This window comes from Nelumbo nucifera, chromosome 3, assembly GCF_055504915.1.
Source record: "Nelumbo nucifera cultivar China Antique chromosome 3, China Antique-T2T, whole genome shotgun sequence".
Classification (NCBI taxonomy): Eukaryota; Viridiplantae; Streptophyta; class Magnoliopsida; order Proteales; family Nelumbonaceae; genus Nelumbo; species Nelumbo nucifera.
This window is the reverse complement of record NC_142651.1, coordinates 105880001-105902817: the sequence shown is the minus strand read 5'-3', so window position 1 is coordinate 105902817 and position 22817 is coordinate 105880001. Positions and strand designations below refer to the sequence as shown.

The 22817-nt window shown below is 39.3% G+C and overlaps 4 protein-coding genes across 7 annotated transcripts in view; 2 read left to right on the top strand and 2 right to left on the bottom strand.

Annotated features, from left to right (window-relative positions):
• The first annotated feature begins 4711 nt into the window (after nt 1-4711).
• On the top strand, nt 4712-7314 carry LOC104598822 (uncharacterized). Its single transcript, XM_010261057.3, has 4 exons — nt 4712-4838; nt 4913-4968; nt 5966-6191; nt 6884-7314. Exons 1-4 carry the CDS (start codon nt 4772-4774, stop codon nt 7123-7125), a joined length of 591 nt encoding a protein of 196 aa, XP_010259359.1. The 5' UTR covers nt 4712-4771; the 3' UTR covers nt 7126-7314.
• Nucleotides 7315-8101: 787 nt separating this feature from the next.
• Nucleotides 8102-12324, top strand: LOC104598825 (transcription initiation factor TFIID subunit 13-like). Of its 3 annotated transcripts, none has more exons than XM_088899617.1 (6): nt 8102-8792; nt 8954-9058; nt 9172-9209; nt 11211-11254; nt 11521-11603; nt 11968-12324. In XM_088899617.1, the coding sequence occupies exons 2-6, from the start codon at nt 8956-8958 to the stop codon at nt 12012-12014; spliced, it is 315 nt and encodes a 104-aa protein (XP_088755743.1). In that variant the 5' UTR covers nt 8102-8792; nt 8954-8955; the 3' UTR covers nt 12015-12324. The 3 variants fall into 3 exon arrangements, with proteins under 3 accessions (XP_088755743.1, XP_010259362.1, XP_010259361.1); XM_010261060.3 differs by lacking the exon at nt 11521-11603 and adding an exon at nt 11384-11458 and having other exon boundaries at nt 8191-8792; nt 8862-9058; nt 11211-11270; XM_010261059.3 differs by lacking the exon at nt 11521-11603 and adding an exon at nt 11384-11458 and having other exon boundaries at nt 8194-8792; nt 11211-11270.
• On the bottom strand, nt 12224-14122 carry LOC104598823 (Tetratricopeptide repeat (TPR)-like superfamily protein). Its single transcript, XM_010261058.3, has one exon. The coding sequence runs from the start codon at nt 14120-14122 to the stop codon at nt 12668-12670; it is 1455 nt and encodes a 484-aa protein (XP_010259360.1). The 3' UTR covers nt 12224-12667.
• A 3896-nt stretch (nt 14123-18018) lies between these two features.
• LOC104598826 (C2H2 and C2HC zinc fingers superfamily protein) overlaps nt 18019-22817 on the bottom strand; it is a 7721-nt gene continuing 2922 nt past the window's right edge. For both annotated transcript variants that reach the window (XM_010261063.3, XM_010261061.3), the window contains exons 7-11: nt 21340-21418; nt 21190-21242; nt 19664-19724; nt 19366-19448; nt 18019-18545 (exon numbers count right to left, since the gene is read on the bottom strand). In XM_010261063.3, coding sequence (XP_010259365.1) covers nt 18456-18545; nt 19366-19448; nt 19664-19724; nt 21190-21242; nt 21340-21418 — 366 coding nt within the window. In that variant the 3' untranslated portion in view covers nt 18019-18455. The remainder of the gene's footprint in view (nt 18546-19365; nt 19449-19663; nt 19725-21189; nt 21243-21339; nt 21419-22817) is intronic.

The following is a 22817-nucleotide window of genomic DNA, read 5'->3' as shown; positions in this document are numbered from 1 at the left end:
CAAGCCAAGCTAGAGTTTTCAGTCGGAGGACACTTTGGAAACTGAGGGCGTGCCCAAGTAGCTAGCTAGGGGCTCTAGTGCCAGACATCCGTAGGGAGACTAACGACTAAATGAGTAGGGTGTTGGAGAGCGTAGCCATCAAGGAGTTTATTGCGATAAGGCTCTTTGCACTGCCTTTTCTGCTCTTCGGTGTGATTTTCCATGCTCATTGGCTTGTGTTTTCCTTTTGTATGCCATCTGTGCGGTGACGACATTGGTTGACTGAGTGCGTGCCCTCTGTCAAATGGTTGAGGCTCGGGAAGGCAAGTTCTCGAATCTACAAACTGAGATGACCAAGCTTAAGCAAGTGGCGGTGTCCAAGGACGAAGAGTTGTAGCATCTAAAGAGTTGTGTTCGTAAGCTCAAGGGGGACCGTGAAAAGGCAAGGAAGGTTGCTAAGGAGGCAGAGGCAAAACTGCTACGCAGCGAGGAGGCGATCGCTAAGTACAAGGAGTGTGAGGAGTTCCAAATTGCCCTCAATGATTTTGCTACAAACTCCTGGCAGACTTTGCTTGCTACCAGAGGAGGGTCATGCGCGAGCACCCTGAAATCATCACGGCCATGGAGTAGTATGGTCCCTTTGATGCCGAGGTGCCACCAGCTAAGCAGTTTACCCCGAACGATAGTGCGACCACCCCCGAGGAGGTGAACCCTGCAGATAGAACGGTTGGCCTGGATTGATGCTCTTTTCTTCTTTTTTATGTACACAGCTCGGTATGTTGAGCTTATAATCATTGTATCAGCTTCTTGAGTAGTGGAACTTTAGTCTTTTTGTCAAGCACGTTCTGTGTTGTTTCTTCTTCTAAGTTGCTCCACTTCGAAATTAGGTTGACCGTTAGGGTCCATAGGTCGTGATTTTATACTTGCACTTAGGCTAAACGGGGTTTTGCACTTAACATTGTGGTTGGGGTCTTTGGCTCTATGGCATCGGTCTCAAGTTGACCGAGGTCTTGGGCTTGACGCTGGATGAACGAGGTCTTTGACTTCATGGCCTTGGTCTCATATTGGTTGAGGTCTTCAGCTTTGCCGCCTTAGTCTTACGCTGATCGAGGTCTTTGGCTCTAATTCTTGTTGATCGAGGTCTTTGGCTTGGTGGCCTCAGTCTTATGTTGGCCAAGGTGCTTCCAAGCTCTCAACTTTGTCGGGGAGCTCAGTGGCACCTCGTCTTGGACAGCTTCACGCACTTTAACTAAGCTAGTCGTGGTCCTCGATCAGCTCTACTCCAACTGCAAGTCAGGAGGGTGCACGGAGTTCAATGAACATCCTCTTTCCATTATGTGGCGAGGACATCATTACCGTGGTGCCTTTCGGAGGCTTGTTCTGGCCTCGACTGTCTGTGGCCTGTCGGGTCTTTCGTGTGATGGTTGTCGGGACTTGGCTGGGTCTTTAACAAGGTTGTTGTCATGCTACGACCGTTGGTCAGTGCGGATTTTGGCCGTTGGAGTTCGTCTAGACTGTGTGTGGGTGTACGGTCATTTGTGCTTGAAGAAAATTCTTTATTTATTGAGTTTGTACAGCCCAATTGCCATTAGTGCTCAGTGATGATCGTCGTCAGTACATCTTAGTCCTAGCACTCCAACTCCTCGAAGTAGGTCTTCCACACCTAGTTTCCCCCTATAAAGGTTGTCCTGCCCAAGATGACAACGATGACCCGATCGAGGGAGCTCAAGCTAGGGGCTCATCGGTGCAGTACAACTCTTATTTGGGTTTATTCTCTTTGATATAGATGAACCCACGGATGTATCCAAATCGAGCGCGGTCTTTCAAGTGGTGGTGAAAGTCGTGGCAGCTTTTGGTGACGTGGCCATGGTCTCGGTAGAAATCGGAATACCTGTCCCGATTCTTCTTGTTGCCTTGGGTTTTCATCTTTTTAGGCCACTTAACAAAGTTGAGGTCACGAAATTACACCAATATTTTGGCCCACGACACATTTAGGGGAGTAAAGTTCTTGTACGTCAGTGGCGGGGTCCTCGGTCTACGGTCAAGTTGGAAGTCCTGTCTCTTGTTGTCTCTATCAGATTTGCACTCATCATGGTCCTTCCACTTTGGATTATGTTGGTCGGCATTCATATGCTTCTTCGCATGCTTCTTGAGCGTAGTCAGATTGGGTGGAGGGTTCTTTTGCAGCGAAAAGCTGAACATTAAGGAGTGCAGCCCACTCATGATGGTTGTCACAACTACCGATTGGTCTAGATCTCAGACATATAGGGCCTCAATGTTGAACCTCGCCAAGTATTCCCTCAAGGTTTCTCTTTTCCTCTGTCGTACTTGTATGAGGATGGCCGACATCTTCCATTGCCTTTGGCTGGTGGTGAACTATGCTAGGAACTATGTCTCCAACTATTCCTAGGAGGATATGGACCACGGTGGAAGGGAGGCATACCAACTTCTGAAAATTCCATGGAGGATGGTGACGAAGGCCTTGCACATGAGACCCTCAGAGGAGCTGTGCAGCATCATTGTTTCCTTGAACCCCTCAATGTGATCGTTGGGGTCTGAGGCTCCATCCTACTTCTCCAATTGAGGGGGCCGCCAGTCGGCTAGGGGAAGCTCATCAACGATGTCCTGGACGAAGACGGGTTCCTTTGCAGGCTAGATCTAGTGCATCTCTGAGGGCCAAGCCGTCGGAGAAGCTGCACTTCTATCCGCTTGGTTGCATCCCAATTCAGCCAAACGCTCTCTTAGTTCTCTGATTTCGATGTCTCTGTCATCTAGGATCACATTTGCGGACTTTTCCCCTTTCGGGATCGCAGGCCAGTCTCTTACCGAACTGGATTCAACTATCGAGATCAGGGGTTGCTGCAAACATTGGTTGAGTTATTCTTTTGTCAGTACCCGAGCAGCGAAGTGATGGGATCTACTGCAAGCATCATGTGCATGAGGCCGAGCTAGAAGGAGTCAAATCTTCTGGATGGTTGTGGCCTGTTCACTGTCGGATTGGGCCATGTGCCTATTTGCATGGTGCCTTTTGGGGTCCTTGGTGCGAGGATCGGCTATAGTAAGTGCCTACATGGCAAGGCGAGTAGCTTGGGGGCGTGTGCTGATTGCCCCAACACCTTCATCATGGCTAGGATACGGTCGACCTTCTACTGCATGGCTTGGAACTATGCGGGGTTGATTGCTGTCTAATACTAGGGCTCCCGAGGCGGGGAACTGCGAAGTGAGCGGGATCCCCAAGATAGAGAACAGACTCCGGAGCAGTTGAATGTGTTCTTAAGCATGGTTGCTTTTAGTGCATAGAAAGAGGTTTGGGAAATGACTTTTTGTACATTTCCCATAGATGACGCCAATATGATATTGTTCAATTTGAAGTGTTCCAAATCGAGGACACAATCAGATAGTCCTGCCAACTAGACGAGGCCTAGGTGGAAGGACGAAACCGCACGCTGAGATCTACAATCAGGAGAAAGGTCAAAGGCCCCAGGTAGGTACTCCAATGCTCAAGTTAGTAGGATAAAGTAGGATGTGGTCGGGACGAACAAGTTGAAATAGTGCTTGTCCGAGCTGAAGAGATAGTGCGAAGAGGTATTCAAAGAGTGCAAAGTTCCAAGAGTTCCTTACCTCAAGCGGGGAATACTTACTTATTGTTGGGCGTCCGTGTCCCAGATGGATAGGGCTTCCAGGGTTGTTGAGATGAGGGCATTCGTCGAGGTCTTCAGGTGGTTCCCTCTTCTCTAGTGGAGTCCGCTTCTTTGTCTATACAGGACACTCCTTCTTAGTCGTGCTCTTCCATTATGCATGACCTGAAAGGGGGTAGCCATAGAAATCGCCACATAGCATCCTTGGCCAATTTCCAGTGTCCTCCGGCCCACCAATTCTGAGTGTGAACCAAATGGACCCTTAATGTCATTAGTTACCACTATTTGGTCATCATTAACCACAAGCAATAATGGAAGGACACGACCCAATTCGGAGTTCCAGTAGTTTCCTATATATGACCAGGAAAGCAGTCCGGTTCCTGTTGAATGAAGTTCAACCGGCCGGTTTGGTCTTGTTTTCAAAATAATATTGTGCTAGTTGGATTAGGGCTGTCAATGAATATAATTTGATCTGGGTCTGGTCTGACTACAACCGGAGCCAACCTGCAACAAGAAATATCAAGGAATCGGAAGCAAACTAGGTTTGTAATTTTAGACCGAGAACCAAATTGATCGGTTCTTGGGACAATCAGTCTAATACAATGGACCCGATTATAATTAACCTACTTAAATATTATGCACTTAAAATACATATATACGGGTTGGGCCGGGTCAAACCTGAATTGTTTCAATGTTGAAAAAAAAAAACAATTTCAAACCGATGATAATCAGGAACCAGAACCGATCCATCGATACCAGGTCCTGAAACTAGAACCAGTTCAGTTTATTTGGATCCGTCAGGTCGGACCCGACCCATATGACAGCCCTAAGCTAAGCTGTATGGGCATATGGCTGAATTTGCTTAAAGGAGAGAGAATGTATTATATTGATGACCTTGACGCATGCACGAATGGATGTTAAGAAATTAAAAAGTCGGAACAGACTTGACACAGTTTGTCTAGGGAAGGTACAGTGATGCATGCTTGGGGGTGTTTTGGTCAGAAAAAGAAGTTGGGTTGGACGGTTGGTGCCCCGTCCAGCACCTCTATATATTAAACCAAACAGTACTTATTCCTTCCATTCCACCGCGCGCCCTCGAGCGACTTACGCACAGTTTTCTCTACTTGTTAATTCCTAGACCTAGAGCTCATATAATGTCAAGCTTGAAACTTTGGCTCTTCGTTGTAGCTCTCTTCTTTTCTGTCTCCTGCTGCATCTCAGGTAGTGATCTCGATGTTAGATTAAACATTTTCTTGCTTTCAGTAGTGTTTAATACTGTTTCGTTGCATTTGTAGAGGTGGATCCGACTGAAATCGTGGACAGAGCATTGGAGTGTTTCAACAAGGATTATGTAAGTTAGATGCTAAATCATGCATTACAATCTGTTTCTTCTTCTTCTTCTTCTTCTTCTTCTTCTTCTTCTAGAGCTATAAGTTATTTACATGGGGACAACTGAATTCTATTTGGTTGGTTGCTGTTGTAACTCGCAACCCATTTAGAGCTACTGCACTTAATTTGCACCATGAGTTAATATAGACTGATCGAGCTTATGTACCCAACCAAACCCCCATGCTGCTTATCTGTTCCAGCTTTACACTAAAGCCATTTGATATGTGATTTAGTTCCCAAGTTTGTTATCCTGGCTAACAATAATCTGGGATCAATAAACTAAAAAGTAATATTAAAAGAATGAAAAAGCGTTCATTTGGTTCATGGGAATAAAGGTCTGGAATGAGAGTTGGAATGACCCATTTTTTATTTTAAATACTGTTGGATTGGATGAAATCGGAATCTCATTCTCATTTCTGTTGGAAAGGCATTTCTCCATTTGAGGGAATGACCATTCTAAATCTCCCCCTCTCCTCTCATTCCAACTTATTCCAATTCAATTCTGATTTTAGATTATTCTAATTCTAATTTTAAAGGATTTTAATTCCAATCCACACTATAAAGTGTAAACCAAATAACCCTAAATCCGACTCCATGTTCTTAGATTCATAGTGTGAATATTCTCATTGGACCGGGGCCAAATCAATATATTTACAGTCTCCAAACAGCAATCGAATTTGACCAAGTCGTGGGCTGCAGCCTGCAGGCAAACCAACCTTGCTTGAAATCAGAGTAATAGAGTGGTAGGCATTGGCCAACCAATTATAGCTATACAGGGTGACTGATAAAACAGTACGTACACCTGTCCCAACCAACGTATAGTGCGTAGTCCGTAGAAATATTCATATAGTTTGCTGAACCACCAGCAGCAGGAAATATTAATTGAGCTAGCATTGGCGCATATTTTAATTTGATGTTTGTGTTTCTAAAATTGGTTTGAAATGAACAAATTAACACAGATATACAGGAGGTGTGACGAGGCTTACAGACTATCAGATAAGGGGCACTTGGATGTCCCAAGAGAAAAAACCGACGCATTCTGCGAGGGTCCCTGCCTGGCCGAAACAAGGCTCGTCCTCCGTTGTATCAATAACATACTAAACCATTTCACTTTCTACAATCGGGCCACAATTCGAGACATTAGACACACACTGAAAGCTGGATGTAGCTACAGTCAGGATAGAGGTGAGCAAAACCAGTCTGATCTTTCACTATGATTTGTGAGATGGATCATGGCTATTTCTTTCATTGTTTTTAAAATCTGACCGGGAAAACCAGGAATTCGTCAGGTAATCGGTTCTGTTTCACTCTAAAACCACTTTTTGACCAAAAACCGTTGATTTAGTGATTATTTGGCAAGTCTTTCTGGGAAGATCTTCCAGTAATTCTGACAGTCAAAAGACGCATTGAGCCTTTAAATTAAGATCTAAACAACCTAAAGCCCATTTGGTTAAGGCCTGTCTTTCCACGTGAAAACGAATAAAAAAAAAATGCAAAAGCTCCATTTGGAGATTCCTGAAAATCGTCCATTTTGGACTTCTTGCATCTTTTTGGCACATTGCCTTTTGACGACTAGATTTACTATGAACCAAACGGAAAAAGACCGAATCACAGTCTGCCCGACTTATAAATAGCTGACAGATCACACGAAAAGACATGCCAAACGAGGCCTTAGTCAGTAATCCACTGATCTGGGTGATTAAACCATTGACCCGAACAAATCATATCAGATTTGACCCAAAAACCGGTTCCCTATCCGGTCCGATTTTCAAAACCTTGAAATTTCAGATTAATTAATTAGTAATTTTCAGAAATTAACATTTATATGTTGGGTCTGGGGCCTACCGCCTATGGGCATGGATGGATTATTTTTGCAGGAAATTTTAAAGTGGAGGACTACATGTACCAAGACAAATCATATAAAGACAACTACCAAGACTACTACTATAAAGACAACGGCGATAATGGGGGGGACAATTCCGACGGCCAGTCCTACTTCAACCATTATTATGATTTCAGCGGTGCCGGTGCACACAAGCCGATCCAACCCGGCTACTCGCGATCGTATTCGTATGTGGCCAATTTGGTGTTAGGGTTTGGGCTTCCTTTCTTCATCTAATGCTGCCTGCCATTTCCACTACGTACCAGACCAGCTGCTGCTCATTATGCAAACATCCATCAATATATGTATACTTAGTTCTCTTGGTGAGAAAGAATTAGAAGGCTACCTTACCTTATAATGTATGTATTCCATAAATAAGTAATAAAAATACATTTAACATATATAGAACCAATGTTTTAAAACCGATTTACAGATTATATCATTTTTGTTTTTGGGTCGTGGGTCACTGGTTTGATTGATTAAGTCGAATGGTTCAAATCGTATCATATTTATACATTAGCAATAAATCATGTATAAATATGTTTTAGATATAATAAACATATTTATGTCTTTTAGTTTGATTTTTAATTTTTTAATTTATAAAAAATATTAAAAAATATAATTTAAGGTCAAAAGAGGGTTTTTTCCGCGAAAATAACAATACAAAACACCTAAGACTCCTTGACATGTAAAGATAGTTATCCAAAATCAAAAAAAAAAAAAAAAAACAATCACCCCTCTCTCAAAATTTTCCCATTTTTAAAACTCCTTTGTTTTGTCTTTCTTCCATTCCAAAAACCATTTTTTGCTTGAAATTCCTCTTTATCTCTCCTCCCATTCTCTCTTGCTCAAAAACCTAATCCTCGTGAAAAGGTTTTTGAGTTTTTCGAGAACCATACATAGCTTTTGCCTTTGAGTGTCTATACTCTTTTCTTTTTCTGATATACCTCGATATTATTGTTAATTTATGTTCTATTTAAATAAAACTGAGGTCACATCATCGTGGGAATGCTGCAACATCCAAAATTCCAATCCGATTATCAGAAACTTATCGATTTTAATGGGGTCTCATCGGATTCAAATCGGACTCATCAGACAGACTATCATCTTTTTTTTTGAGAGAGAGAGAGAGAGAGAGAGAGAGAGATGGACTATCATCTAAAACTAGTATGAGTGAAACATCAAAATATATATTGAATGAGATCGGTTTTGATGCAAGAACGGTAACAGAGAAAGAAAACTTCACAGAACCATTCCCATTTAGGGCTGTTAATACAAGCAATAAGCTGTGCATTGTCGCTGAGTCTTATGATTATCTGTTCAAACCAAACCCAATTGGGGCATTTTTCAGAACAACAAATACTGCCTTCCTTTCAATTGTTTTAAGAGCATTGTTTACACAGAGTCAGACTAATGTGTTCATCGTCTTTATGCACTTGATACGGACATTTTCAAAGCTTTCGTAGAGACTGATGATGATATAGAATGTTTCGATCTTGTGTGACAATGATGCTACTAAAGGCAAGCATCTTAAACGCTTGTGATCACACTTGAGATGTTCGAACTTCGAAGAGAGGCGTGATTCATTATGCATCAAGACAGGTGTCTCTCCCTGAATGAAAGGACACTAAGAGGGACAGAGTGGAGAAACAGAGAATCCCAATCCCGTCCCAGTTCCCACCTTTAAATTAACTCCTTTTGGATATCTGTATCGTGTCTCTCCCTGCATCGTGTGTTTTTGTACTTCTCCCTTAAATTAACTCCTTTTGGATATCTGTATCTGTAATTCTGTACCAACCAGAAATTTCGCTGTTTTGGGGATTCACTACACTAGAGTTAAGGAAACGTTAGCAAGGGTTATTGGACCAAAGCAACAAATCCATCTCATTTCAATTTTCAGGGAGGTAAGATAGTCGTATTTTTTCGGTTACTCTGGCCATCAATGTTCAATAATATTATTATTGACTGTACAGCTCTCTGTTTCAACAAGTATTTACACAAACAGTTTGTGTCATCGATTTTGGCTTATTTCTTCTTTAATGGGTTGTGGTAATTCGGGGAGAAGAGATGCATAACTCATCTACCGCACCCACTACCAAGACCAAAGTTGGATCCTTGCTGCCGACTGACGCATCCTTCAAGCGGAAGAGAGGCGTGTTTCAGAAAGACCGTAAGCAATTCCTTTTGATTCTTTTTCCTGTAAATTCTTAATAACATCTCACTTTAAACTTTAATCAGTGACTGATATATCTGTTCGATGATGATGATGAAATGGTGTTACAGTGCAGCACATGATGTATGGGTTTGGAGATGACCCCAATGTGCGTATCTTTCTGCGACAGTTCAGTTCTTTTTCATCGGTTTGGTAACTTAGGTTTTCTTGTGTTATTTATTGAGATTTCATCATGGCCTTCGAATGATTTCATGTCCAAATTCTTTCCATCCTCTTCGTGTTGTTAATGAAAGTACCCAATAGCAATAGGAGGGTCGGCTCACCTGAACTCTTTTGATGTGGCCTTGTCTAGGTTTTCATCTCGTGATGAACAGATGGAAAAGTGGAGCTGTCTGTCTGTCTAAAGATATAAATTTTTCAAGGAATTAAAAGTGCCACTTTTATTAAGAAGGTCTTTTTTATTTAGCTATTGTCTTCGTGCTCTGAAAAACATGGATTTTCATCGAGCAAAATGATTGGATAGGATTCATATCGCCCACCCCAAACAATTGAGTGTTGAGTTGACGTTCAATAGTTGAGCTATTTTCTTCTGCTTGATTGGTCTAGCTCATATGAATCCTGGTTTATTAATCCGCTCTGTTTAGTGTACATGGGGTAGGCTACATGAATCCCATTTAGCCAATCTGTTCTATTTAAAGCGATGTCAATTGTCGATTATACTTCTACCCATGTCCTTTTTAGTCTACCGCTAGCTCTTCTAGCCCCTTCCTCTTTGTAACAAATCACTTCTTCTAACTAGAGTTGTTGGTGGTCTTCTATACTGGTGACCAAACCATCTTAGTTTACTCTCTCTCTCTCTCTCATTTTATCACCTATTGGAGTTAATCCTAAATGTCTACCTATGATTTCATTCTGATCCTTTCCTTGTTTGTGTCACACCCCTTGTTAAATTATGAAGACTTAAAATCATTTCTCACTATTTCAACCCATGGCCTTTTTGGTCTACCCTTGCCCCTCCTAGTCCCACCAACTTGTAACAGATCCCTTCTTCTTACAAATGTTGTGCTTGGTCTAATATGTCCTAATTATATTTTTCCATTTTAGTTGAGGTATTTGGGCAATGCCTGGTGTTTGGACTTCCTAGATGAGGCCTAGCCTAGAAATAAGAAAACCAAAGAACTTGAAACTTGATAAATTTGGATGATACTCTGAAGTGTCGGTGTTTATGCAAAAAAAAAGTACTAATGCACTTTGATATTTTATGTACACAGTAGTACAATAATGCACTTTATATGCATGTTCCTTTGGATAAGTGTAGTCCTCTTGGTCCTAATCATTTTTCTTTTTCTCTTCTCTCTTTATTTTTTGTACTCATATTTTTTTTCTTGGTTGCCAACATTGATCCACATTTTACCTCTCTCTGTAACATGCATATAGAACAGATTAATAGAATTTAATTTTTATTATAGAAAATGGTGTAGTGTAAAGTGTAAAAAAAAGTACATAAGACAAAACATACCTTGTGATCACCTTGATTGCCCATGGTCTTCTTGCTGGGTGTCACCCGGTTGTTTCCAGGCTGCCTTAGTCACATAGCCCACCAGGGGCCAAGGCAGTAATGGTACAAGACCCACTCGGTTCCTTGAATTTACTGATTTTCCTCCATACTTTATGAATATTGTCCCATGGGACAAGAAGAGGTCACCTTGTGAATTACTGAGAAAAAAGTTTCTACTGGGCTAAAGATTCATGGCTGTGAAACACTATATAAGCTGAAGTCATTGTGGAACCGATACTTATATGAATTTCTTTCCTTTTTAGTGAACCTTCTGAAGAGAAGAAAGTGTGTATTTGTCAGAATCCCCTACATTTATGCAAGGGGATATACTAATCGGCATAGAAACCTAGTATAATGGATAACTTTCTGTATTTACCAGAATTGCTTCTTGTAATGAGTTTGTAAATTTAAATCTCTAATTGGAAATTGACCAAATTTAAATGCATTATGTGTATTTAACCGGAGTTTAGCAATGCTATTTGAAATATTTACTGGGTATGATTACTTGAAATATTTCAAGCCCATGTTTGGACCTAATAGCAATTGTTTGGATCATTAATAGCTTTATAACTGCTTTTTGCTCCTTCACAGCCACTTCCTGAAACAGTTACACTTGTGGAGGACATTGTTGTTGAGTATGTAACAGATTTGGTAAACAACACTATTCTCTTTTTGCTTCCCTCCCATATTCTCTTTTTGAACAGCTTACAATCATATTCATTTGCAGCTATAACCTATCATCTTATGTTGTATGTTTTCTATAGGTTCATAAAGCCCAAGAAATTGCATCTAAGAGGGGGAAGCTTTTGACTGAGGACTTCCTATTTCTTATCCGAAAGGTATCTATTGTTAAACTTCTTTCACACCCTTCCTCCTAAATCTTTTCTTTTCTATAATATAGTGAGCTAGAGGGCTTCTTCATCAGACACGCGGTCATCTCTCCTTTCAGAAGAAAAGCATCTATTCTGAGAGAAATGTTATTAGGCATGTGCTTACCCCTCCACTCTCAAAAAAGCCAGGGGTAGTAGTTACCTCCACACTTCAAAAATACTTGCTTTCACATTGTGTAGATCCATATTAGTAATGGCACCACCTCTTTAATTGAACTTTATTAAAATAAAAATTCAAATGGCATGGGATCCAACTAATTGAAATTTCACTTGAGATCCATTCTTCCAGATAAACTGAGCTATTATTTAGAAATAAATCCAAATTTAATCTCTTAAATCGAATAAAAAATCTAAACTAAATTTACCAGATAATGGGTCCCAAACAAAATAAGTGAGAATAGTGGCCCCCTACTTTGTACAAGGTGATCACATTAACTGGTTTGTATTTGATGCTACAGGATTCGCCAAAACTCCACCGTTGTACAGAGCTACTGTCTATGAATGAGGAACTGAAACAAGCAAGGAAGGCTTTTGAAGTAGATGAAGAGAAGCTGGCAAGTGCAGACTGAAAGGGGAGAACCCAGAATGACTTCCTTTTCTCATTTTCGCAGAGTAATTGGATATGGCCACAATTCTTCAGTGTCATAAAGTAATGTGTCCGTGCAACTTCTTCACTTAACATCTGGAAATAGAATTTCGAAGCGCCACTTTTACATCCTTACAAAGAAATATCACCTAAAAAGATATATTGAAGAGGGAAAACTCGGTCTTTCAAAGTTTGGCAAGCAAACTCCATACCGGGTTCCTTTTGTTTCTATTGTTTTGGAAATTTTACTTCATTTTTCAAGTTTCAATCCTTCTTCCCATTCTTCCCATCAGGTAAAATGAAGTGCCACGCTCAGCCTCAAAGACAAATCTAACAGGAAAGAATACTGGGTTATATACTTTTTGCAAGCACACTCTATTCCGAGTTCTTTTTACAACTTCTTATTGCTTGTTGCAAAATGCAAGCCATATTTCCATTCTCTTTACTCATTATTCATTACTAATGTGACCACACCTTCTGAGATAACAGGTATCCCCATCAGCTTCCTCAGTTTCTACAGTAAACCTATTTCCATGGACGCATGCTATATCAACAAAAGCAAGCTTTCAATGTTACCCAATCGAGCTGCACCCCGGAGCTTTTCTCACACTGCTGTCTTTCATCAACACCCTTACCCTCTCAACTTCGTCCCAGTTTCCCATCTCAGCGTAAATGTTTGATAACAAGACATAATTACCTGAGTTATATGGCTCAACATTGATGAGCTCCTTAGCTGCAAATTCTGCAAGCTCTAGATCACCATGAATTCGACAAGCACTTAGCAGTGCACCCCATATAGTAGCGTTTGGCTTCATAGGCATGCTTCTGATCAAATCATTGGCCTCCTTAACAAACCCACTACGTCCAAGAAGATCAACCATGCATCCGTAGTGTTCGAGTTTGGGCTCAAGTTGGTGTTCTTTGATCATCGAATCAAATAACTCTTGACCCTTCTGCACCAATCCTGCATGAATACAGCATGCAAGGACCCCAATAAAACTTGAATGGTTAGGATCCATTCCTTGCCTCTTCATCTCCTCAAATAAATTGACTCCACTCACACCCTGCCCATTAAGAGCTAAACCCGATATCATGGCATTCCAAGAAACCACAGTTTTCCGAGGCATCTCATTAAAAACCTTACGAGCTGTTTCCAGATCCCCACACTTACAATAGAAATCAACAAGCGAGTTTCCTACAGAAACAACTTGTCGAGAAAGTCCTCTCGAATCAGCATAAGAATGGATCCATCTCCCTACATCAAAAGCTCCCAAACGAGCACAAACAGGCAATACCGTCACTAAAGTGGCATCGTCTGGCTTGAAACCCTCATCCCACATCTCGTGAAAAAGCTTCAGAGCATCAGTATCACGGCCACTCTTGGCCAAGCTGGAGATCATGGAATTCCAAGAAACAATGTTCCGTTGGTTCATTTGTCGGAAAACATCAAACCCAACTTCGACACGTCCCGCATTGCAGAACCCCCGGACCATCAAATTCCAAGCAATCACATCTTTATGAGGCATCGCATCAAACACCTGCCTAGCATCTTCCATCCTGCGGCAACTAGAGTACAATTCGACAAGCCCTATCTGAATGGAACTGTTGGATTCAAGGCCAACAGTGAGGATCCCAGCATGTATTCCCCGGCCAAGATTGAAATCAGAAAGAACCGAGCAGGACTTAAGCAAAGGGGCAAAGGTGAACTGGTCTGGCCATATTCCTCGGTTTTTCATGAGCGCGAATAGATGGATGGATTCTTTGGGGCATCCCGAGATCGAGTAGCCTTTGATCATGGAATTGAAGAGGAGGAGATTAGGGTTTAGGGCTTGGAGAAAGACGAGGCGAGCATAGGGCATTTTGTTGAGGGCGGCACAGACGGAGACAAAATGAGCAAGGATTTGGTTAGATTGGTGGAGGTTATGGCGGAGGAAGTGAGCATGGACCTGAGTCAGTTGTAAACGAGTAGTATGACCGTGGAGGAGGCGAAGAATTCGCCTTTCTGCCTCCCGGCAGCATCTGCTCATTTTCCGATTACCCTTACAGAGGTTGCCAACCGGATAACGGATTACCTAAATTTTGAAGTAGGGGTCACATCACATCACATGGCGCCAAGTTTGAGTAACGGTAATAACTTAAAAGGGAGAATGAGCGATCAGCCCAGGTTTAAAATTTGTAGGTTCAAAGTAATGTCGGGGTAGGTGTCGGTTCGGAATTGATGTCAGCATTGATACGTAGAGTGGGTTATGGTCCTTTTGAATGTTTATAGCTCTGCTGCGTAAATCAGAAATCTCTGCATTGGGCAAATCCTTACTTTTCCAAAACTTATGGATTGGACAATGTGAAGCGTGGCTGATGCGCTTTATCACTTCACAATCCACGGGGCAAAACTTAAGCTGCAAGCCTGCATTGCAAATTTGCAAATGGTTTTCAATGTTCCAATTCCATTTCGAATCTGACACCATCGAAGGCCAAGGGTGATTTGAATTTGTTTCTCCAATTATTTGTCTATTGTTCAAAAAGGATAAATACAGAGTATTCCTAGTTCCCACAAACAATGTGTATTATGGCTCACTCAAAATAAACCCATATACCTTAATATTGAGCATGGAGACTTTGGATGCCTTTGAAGTCTCTAAAATCACATAGATTTTTATATGGTATCAACCAGACCATATTAAACAGTATCACACCAACTTCATAAATCTTGATAGTTTATTGCGCCTTTTTTTTCTCAAAACAAGCCCCCTATACCTTAATAATTGTGAATAGAGGCTTCAAATGCCTTTAAATATCTCTAAAATCACATAGAGGAGAGGCTTCAAATTTTATTAACCAGACCGTGCTAAATAATATCACACCAATTCCATAATCCCTAATAGTTTGTTGTCTTTCTTGCCCAAAACAAGACCCTATACTCTAATAAATTATACATGAAGGCTTTAATTAACTTTGAAGATCTCTGAAATCCCATAGATTTTTTATATGATACTAATCAAACCGTATTAGCTTTTATTAAAATATATTTATACTTTATTTAGTATATTGCACAATGGAGAGATTTCAACTAATTGTGCAATATGGACTAAAATAGTTGGCCAAGCAACTATTTATGAAGTTTTATCCTGTTCAAAACCTTTTGCCCTAAAAGTCTAAAACCCATTCAAAAAATAAGTTTCACCCTATTCAAATCCTTTAACCCAAGAACCTAGAGAGAGAGAGAGAGAGAGAGTGATTGTATGTCTTCCATATGAAGAATAGAGAATACAGGATTTGCCCAAAACCTTCTTTTCTACCACTGTTCTTCAAGTCTTCTTCCACCGCTCACTCCAAATTCCATTTAGTTTTCTACACATTGAGATGCTCTCTTCATTGTTCAAAGTCTTCCTCCCTGAAACAAAGACAGAGGACTTGCCAAAAGATGTTTTTTTCAGTTTTTTTGTTGAAGAAAAAGGAAAGAAAATGAGTAACGGGAGTATTAACCCACCTCTTGTTATTTTTACACGTTTCCCCAAAAGAGCGACGTGTTACAATGCAGATGAAAGTTCAGCCAACATTGTAACAACAAAATGTGTAGCCCATTCGAACTCATTAGAGATATAGACCGTCGAACCAGTGACCTGTGACCCAGAGGCAAAGATGGTTTGGCCTTTAGGTCGGTTTTTAAAATAGTGGCTTAATGTATTTAATTAGTTTAGCTAACTTAGTAACCCAGTTTAATTAATTAAATTAATTTACTTATCTTATTTTACTTAATTAACAGTAAGTGTGAGCATTATTCAGTTAAAATCAAAAATTTCGGTTTTGGTTTTCAGTTTATGGTTAATTCCGTTCTTGAATATTTTGGTTTCGGTTTTTAGAGTTAGAAATTGATTAACTGAATTAACTGAACTTTTGTATATAATATATAATATAACAAAATTTGATTTCATATATTATAATATATTATATATTATTAAAATTCGATCTTAACCGAAAACTGAACCAGAATTTCAGATTCGATTATTTTGAGTTCTATATAATTCGGTTTCTGTTTGGTTTTTATTTTTTTAATCGATTTTTAAATTTTCAATTTATTCAGTTTGGTTTTTAATCGAATAAACCAAATTGTTCAGCCTAATTAACAGTAACTTAATTTACTCATTTAGCTTTGATTATTTAATTACTATATTTAGTTAGATTAATTTACTTGATTATCTTAATTAGTGTAATTTATTTAATTTAATAGATCTATTTACTTAGCTTAATTTACTTGATTGACTTAATCAATTAGTTAATTCACTCACTTGACTTAACTTACCTTTTTAGTTTAACTAGCTTAATTTCTTCAATTGTTCTATTTACTTAGCTTAATTTACTTAATTAATTATTTAATTCACTTAATTGCATGATTTTAAAATCATCATTAACCCAGCCCATTGAACCATTCAGCCGAAAAACCAATCACCTATCTACTTCCATTTTATAATTGGCCCAGAATTTTTCAAAAAAATGTTGACTTGGTCAACAATTCACTAGCACAAACAGCTGAACCACTAAACTATTCAACATGGTGAATGGTTTTGGGGTCATCTTTTATTTTTATTTTTCAAAACATCATGAGTTGATTGATTCAGCAAACAATTGAACCGGAAACCGGTGGCCAAAGCAATTCCTTTTTCATTTTGATTTTTAAAACATTACTTAATTGGCTTAATTTACTTTAGATCGATTGTCTTTGTTTATTTAATTTACTCAATTAGGTAAAAATGACCCTTTTAATTTTTTAAGACCTAAATGGCTTTTTTATTTTGCAAAGCTCAAGGATTATCAGAGACAAAAATTCAATGGCAAATATAATTGCTAGAAAGATTCAAATAAAAAAAATCTTTAGAACAAGGCAATGATTGTTTTGAATCAGATGGATCCATATCCAAATTTGATCCGTTACCTATAAAAAAGGACCGGTTAATATTCAACTTGAAATCGGCTTATCACTGGATTTATTTTGGATTCTTATCAGATTAGGATATTGCATAGTGTTAATAAATTAATTAAAAATGAAAATAGATGTTATATATTATAAGTAATAAACGAAAAACGACACTGTTATGTATCATTAATAAGGTCATAAAAAGATGGAGCCCAAAAAATTAATAAAGTGACAAAAATAAGATTAAAACCGATAACTATCTGGTAAACAAACAATATTCAAACCAACTCTACTAACACAAGTATAATAATTTTTTTCTATAGAATATATTTAAATATTGTCAGAGTCGGATGAAATCAAAATTAAAAATTGGATGGATGTGGATCCATATATGGTCCAATTATAAACGAATCGGATTAGGATCGTCCTTAATTGGAACATATTAAATAAAAATTCGAACAAACAGACTAATGTTAAAATCTTTTCAGCATTGAGCATTAAATAGGCTGTAAGCCTGTAAGTCTGTAACTAATGTTAATTTTCAAATCAGAATCTTGTCGACATCAAACCCTAATCCAGCAGTTATCAAAACATAATCAGAATAGTAAAGCACGCAATAAGGCCATTTTAATGCATTGATAATTAAACTGGAAAAATTCTACGATACCCGAAAGACATGGTACCGGAAGGGAAGAGGCCTTGATCAATCAAACACCCCGTGAATTTTGATGAATAATTGAATATACCTGATTGGTCATCTCTTCTATGATGTTCATCGATTGGCTTTTGCTGTATTTTGATTCTTCCTTGGTTCTTTTCTCCTCTTTGTCCTTTGTATGTATTTAATGCAATTTCGGTTAAAATTAGGTTTGGAAATGACAATGCCACCAACGACAAATATATGTAGCATCCACGCATGCATTCCTCTTGGGTTAATACCCAATGAGAATATGATCTAGTACTAAGCCAGAGATTAAACAGACTAAAACCACAAACAAAAGGCGGGTAGGATTGGAACTGTCAAGAACAACCACTTTGCAAGTATTACTTCTACAGCATTATCCATGTCAGCGTTCATTTTGGAGTCTAATAGGTCCACATATACAAACCTGCAAGAACTGCCTTCCGTGTTTCAAGAGAATAAAGACAATGTAAGTAGTACTCCAGAAAGGGAGACGTACGAAAAGAAAAACATTCAAACACCAGGCAAAGCCCATCAAATGCTTAATGGTCAATAAGCAACACAACAATATTAAAAGAAATATACATCTTAAACCTTCGTCGATGTTAATTGTTGATGGATCTGGCTGTTGCTTACAAGATATTATGTGATATCCCAGATATATACCAGAAGTTCCGGAATGGAGCTTGGGGCACAGCACAGCTACCCTCCTCAGGAGTGAGAGATGGTCCGGAAAATATGTCATTTTCAAATTTCAAGTTCCATTCTACTTTTTTGATGAACGGAAACCTCCAAACCCCATCATGGCGGCTACATCAGTGTCTACTTCCTCAGTTTCTTCTATTGCCTTCTCTTTCTGGTCCAAGATGTAAAACAGCAATGAACCATTTCAATATAATAATTATGCAATAGTATGAGAAAATGAGACAAACTACCATAAATTACAGAGCATTAGACTCGGTGTAACCATGCATAGGGGAGGAAATAAGCTAATACACAAGACATTGTAGGATATGGTAGGTAATGGCACAATGCTGGGGTAGCAATTTCATCCTAGAGAACCTTTCCTATAATAGTCGTGTCAAAAGTTGTGGGCCTATCCAATCCATCCATCAGATAAGAGTTATCCTGATTGCCCACCACATATTTAATTTCTAGTCCACCTCATGGTCCCTAGTTCCATAACCAACCAACATGCAGGACCTTTCCCTTGGTAGTTCAAACAATGAATAATTCAATCCATGTGTAGAAGACTATTGATATCACCCATAAGAAGAAATCTGTTGCAAGGTGAAGGGCTAGAAGGGCTAGGGGTAGACCAAAAAGAACATGGGTCAAATTAGAATGAAATGATTTACGCATTCATAATTTAAAATGGATATGACTAAAACAGAATAGCAAACAGGATTCATGTAGCCATCCCATATAGTTGGGATAAGGTTTGGATGACAATAATGGCAAATTATCCATCCATATGTAGAATTCCTAGTTTGTTTAAATCCCTTCTCTAGACAATTGGTTCAGCAAAACTGTCCCTCTTTGTGTGCATGCACGTGTGCTTGAATGCACATGTGATTACCATTGTGTTTTCTCTTGTTTTTCTTTCCCCACTTGCTTTCCTCACCTTATATGGTGTAAGCAAATAACTATAAAGAAATCTATTGAGAATTGCTTACCTTCTTCTCTTTCTTCCTTTCTCGGCGTTGGCGCTTCCTTTCCTCTTCTTCCTGTTGTTGTTTCAAGATCCGATCATCTAGATCTGGAAATCAGAATATATTTATCATCAGTATTCCCTCTGTTCATTTCCATCAGTAAAATAGATTTGAACCAAGATTCTGAGGTAACAAAGAAAATACAAGGCATTGTCATAGAAGGAAAAAGATGGAAATACACTTTGGGTTTTCAAGATTAGTAGCTTAGTCGAGAGGCAATTGAACATTATTAGAAATAAATTGAGAACATCTGAAGTCCTACCTTGCTCTGTGAAGCTGCCTGAAGCTTTTCGCTTTTTAAGAACTTCAAATCGTTCCTGAACCTGTGTAAAATAAAAAAGGTATTCAATATGATATAATTTAGAGAATGTCTCACACATTCTCAAAGATACATGCAATACTTCAGACCCAATGGCATTGGAGTCTCAAATTCTGATGACCTTGGCCTGTGTCTTAGGATTCTCAGTGGTCGTCTTCTGGCACAACCTTTTTATCTTGTTAGGAGTTAGGACAGTTTCTTTTGGGGCCATATAGAAGATTGCTGTGGCCATGGCAAACCATCCATCTGGTTGGAATCTGGCCACATGGATGGGGTTTCTTCTCCATGTCAAGCCATGATTGGCCTCCTCACATGAACACCAACCACTGAATACTAGAATTATGTACACAAAGGAGAGAACAGAAAACAGGACTCTCGTAACCATGTGGCAAATATCTCATTATCTGAAACTTGGCTGGTGAAGAGGGGTAAGATGTCTGAACATATAGGAACCTTGCCAGCTTGCCCATCTAATCTCAGTCATAAAATGCACAAGAAAATTACCTCTGAAATGCAACCATGCTTTATGGCTTAAGAAAGCAGGCCAGGTTACAGAACCTCTATTATTTAAGACACTTTTGGTGTTCTAGACGTACAGATTGCTTATTTTTTTATCCAATTGATCTCTTTTTATAACATTTTGTACTTCAAGAAAGAATCTGAAGCTCCTTTTCTAGGGGTCATTGCTCAGTGCAATGGTTGGGTTGACAAGCATGAAAAAACAGATTTGTGTCTAGAGCAGCCCATTCATGCAGAAAATGCCAGAGCACCAACTAAGGTCAACCTTATTTGGTGATGACAGGGGGATTGGTGCTTGCAACCTTAAGATATGTCCTAGACCAAACAATTGACCCTAATCCCCTCATTATCAATGTTCACAACCATGTGTGGTCAACCAATAAATATGTGAACCAGAATAACCAGTCCTCTGGTTGGCTGGTTAGCTTGGCAATTGCATTTGCGTACAAACCAGACAGGTCCTCACAAACTAGTTGGTTTCATATTGGCAAGGTAGGCCAACAGACCCGTCCATTCTTAATTCAAAAGAATCAAAACCTTTGATACATCAGGTTAACTGGGGCTAACATCATCACTGGCCCAAGCCAGCAAACATATCCTACTCCCTTGAACTAGCCCATGAGTCCAGATTCCCTACCACATGAATACCATGTGCACAACAGATATAGGAGAAAGCAGCTTCTCCAAAGCAAGGTGCCAACCAGCGGGGTGGTAAGGTCTCTCGCTGGTCCTAGCGGAGACTTGGGATCAAATCCCGCCTGCACCTCGGTTTGGGGGGTTATGGGTTGGGGATGGGCTACCCCCGTTGTGTAGCCCTTCAAAAGAAATTTAAAAAAAAAAAGAAAAAGAAAAAAAGAAAAGCAGCTTCTCCAAACCTTAATTCTTGATTTTTCCAAGACTTCGCGTTGGAGGTTTTTACCAGTTTTCCATATCTACATGACTCATGTTACCTGTTTAAGAGATGCTCGTTCCACCCGCATAGACATACCCAAAGCTCTTTGATCTAAAAGGTGCCAATTAAACCATGAGAAACAGGAAGAGAAACGCTAATTAATAGAGAAAAAAGTAGATGCAGTAAGCCAGCATGCAAGTTGGCATACGTTTCTTCCCATTAATATGGTCCAAGTAGTTTGCAGAATCCTTTACTACACATTCACAAACTGCACAATAGTACCCAGCCTGCAAAAGAAGTGATTCCAACAATCAACAATGATAAAAGAAAATGCGGGTCGGAGGAGATGAGTGTGGGAATTAACACACACACCCATAAAATTTTAATTCCTAATTTATTATTTACTTCAAAAATACTACTTTAAATAATAAACAACAAAAAATATAGCACTAACTCAAGGGTAGTACAGAGCCTGAAAGAACAATGATTGATCTCAAGAGTGTAGACATATCAGTCAAATTAAGTAACATTTGCCTAAATATTCTAGCCCAAATCTTTGGCACAAACCCAGAAGAACTTTACAACAGACAAGCAAATAAATCACTGCTTTTAAGGCATTGACAGCAACAGTAAAACCCAGTAAATGAAGAAAATAATCTTTTAACCTCAAATCCACAAGTTCTCCCACTCAAAGGCTTATTATTGAACATCAATTGTACCCTTCACCATTTAAGGAAACAAAGAATACCAACATTTTTTTTATAATTAAGAACACCAACATTATTCCTGTCCACTGCTAACTCACACAGAATAAAAAATAAAAGTGAATGGATATCTAATAAAGAACATCAAAGAATAAATAGCCCATCACAATTACTATTACCATCGTTTAATTTATTTAACACAAAAAAAAAAAAACTGACAGATCATGAATATTCTAATTCTCAGTTTCCATATAGTTATAATAACCGGTTTTCAACTTAAAAGTTAAAATTAAGCATATGCTGCATTATGAACCAAAGAATGGGTAAATGCACCTTTCCTGCAAGGTTCCACCTATTCATGAAAATCATCCCAAGTGCCACTAAGATTTTAAGTGGCTCTTTACATTTAATCAATCACTCATTAACCTTAAAAACTCACCAAACCCACAAGAAAACCAGCCCAGCATTAGGGGTGCAACTTGGGGCACCTGCTTTAAAGATTTTACACTGCATCAGGCCCAAGACCTCAGGCCATGCCCTTTCAAAATTTAATAAATGCTCAAACCTGACCCACCCCAAGTTGCACTCCTGCCCAGCATGCCAGTAAGGAAAAACTGCAAATTGGCCACCATATCAGCATAGAGATTGGGCAATGAACAAAGATACAAAGGGAAACCAGTGATCGAAGGAGGAGTACGAGTTATGGTGTTAGAGCAGGGGACATCAGAAACAGAAAGATAATAGGTTGACAATTCCGCCAGCTCGTTAATAACTTAATATGTTTAGTTCATGGGCAAGAAGGAAACTTATTTAGTTATCCTTTGCTTCATGGATAACACATAGTCTTGTTGATTTCCCTTCTCAAACATTTTGTGTAGGAGTTAACAAGCCGCAACGTCAATGGGTTGGATTTAGAATGGGCCCATCTTGACCTGAACCCAACCCAAAAGCCAAAACCCAATTAGGACTGACCCAACCTAAC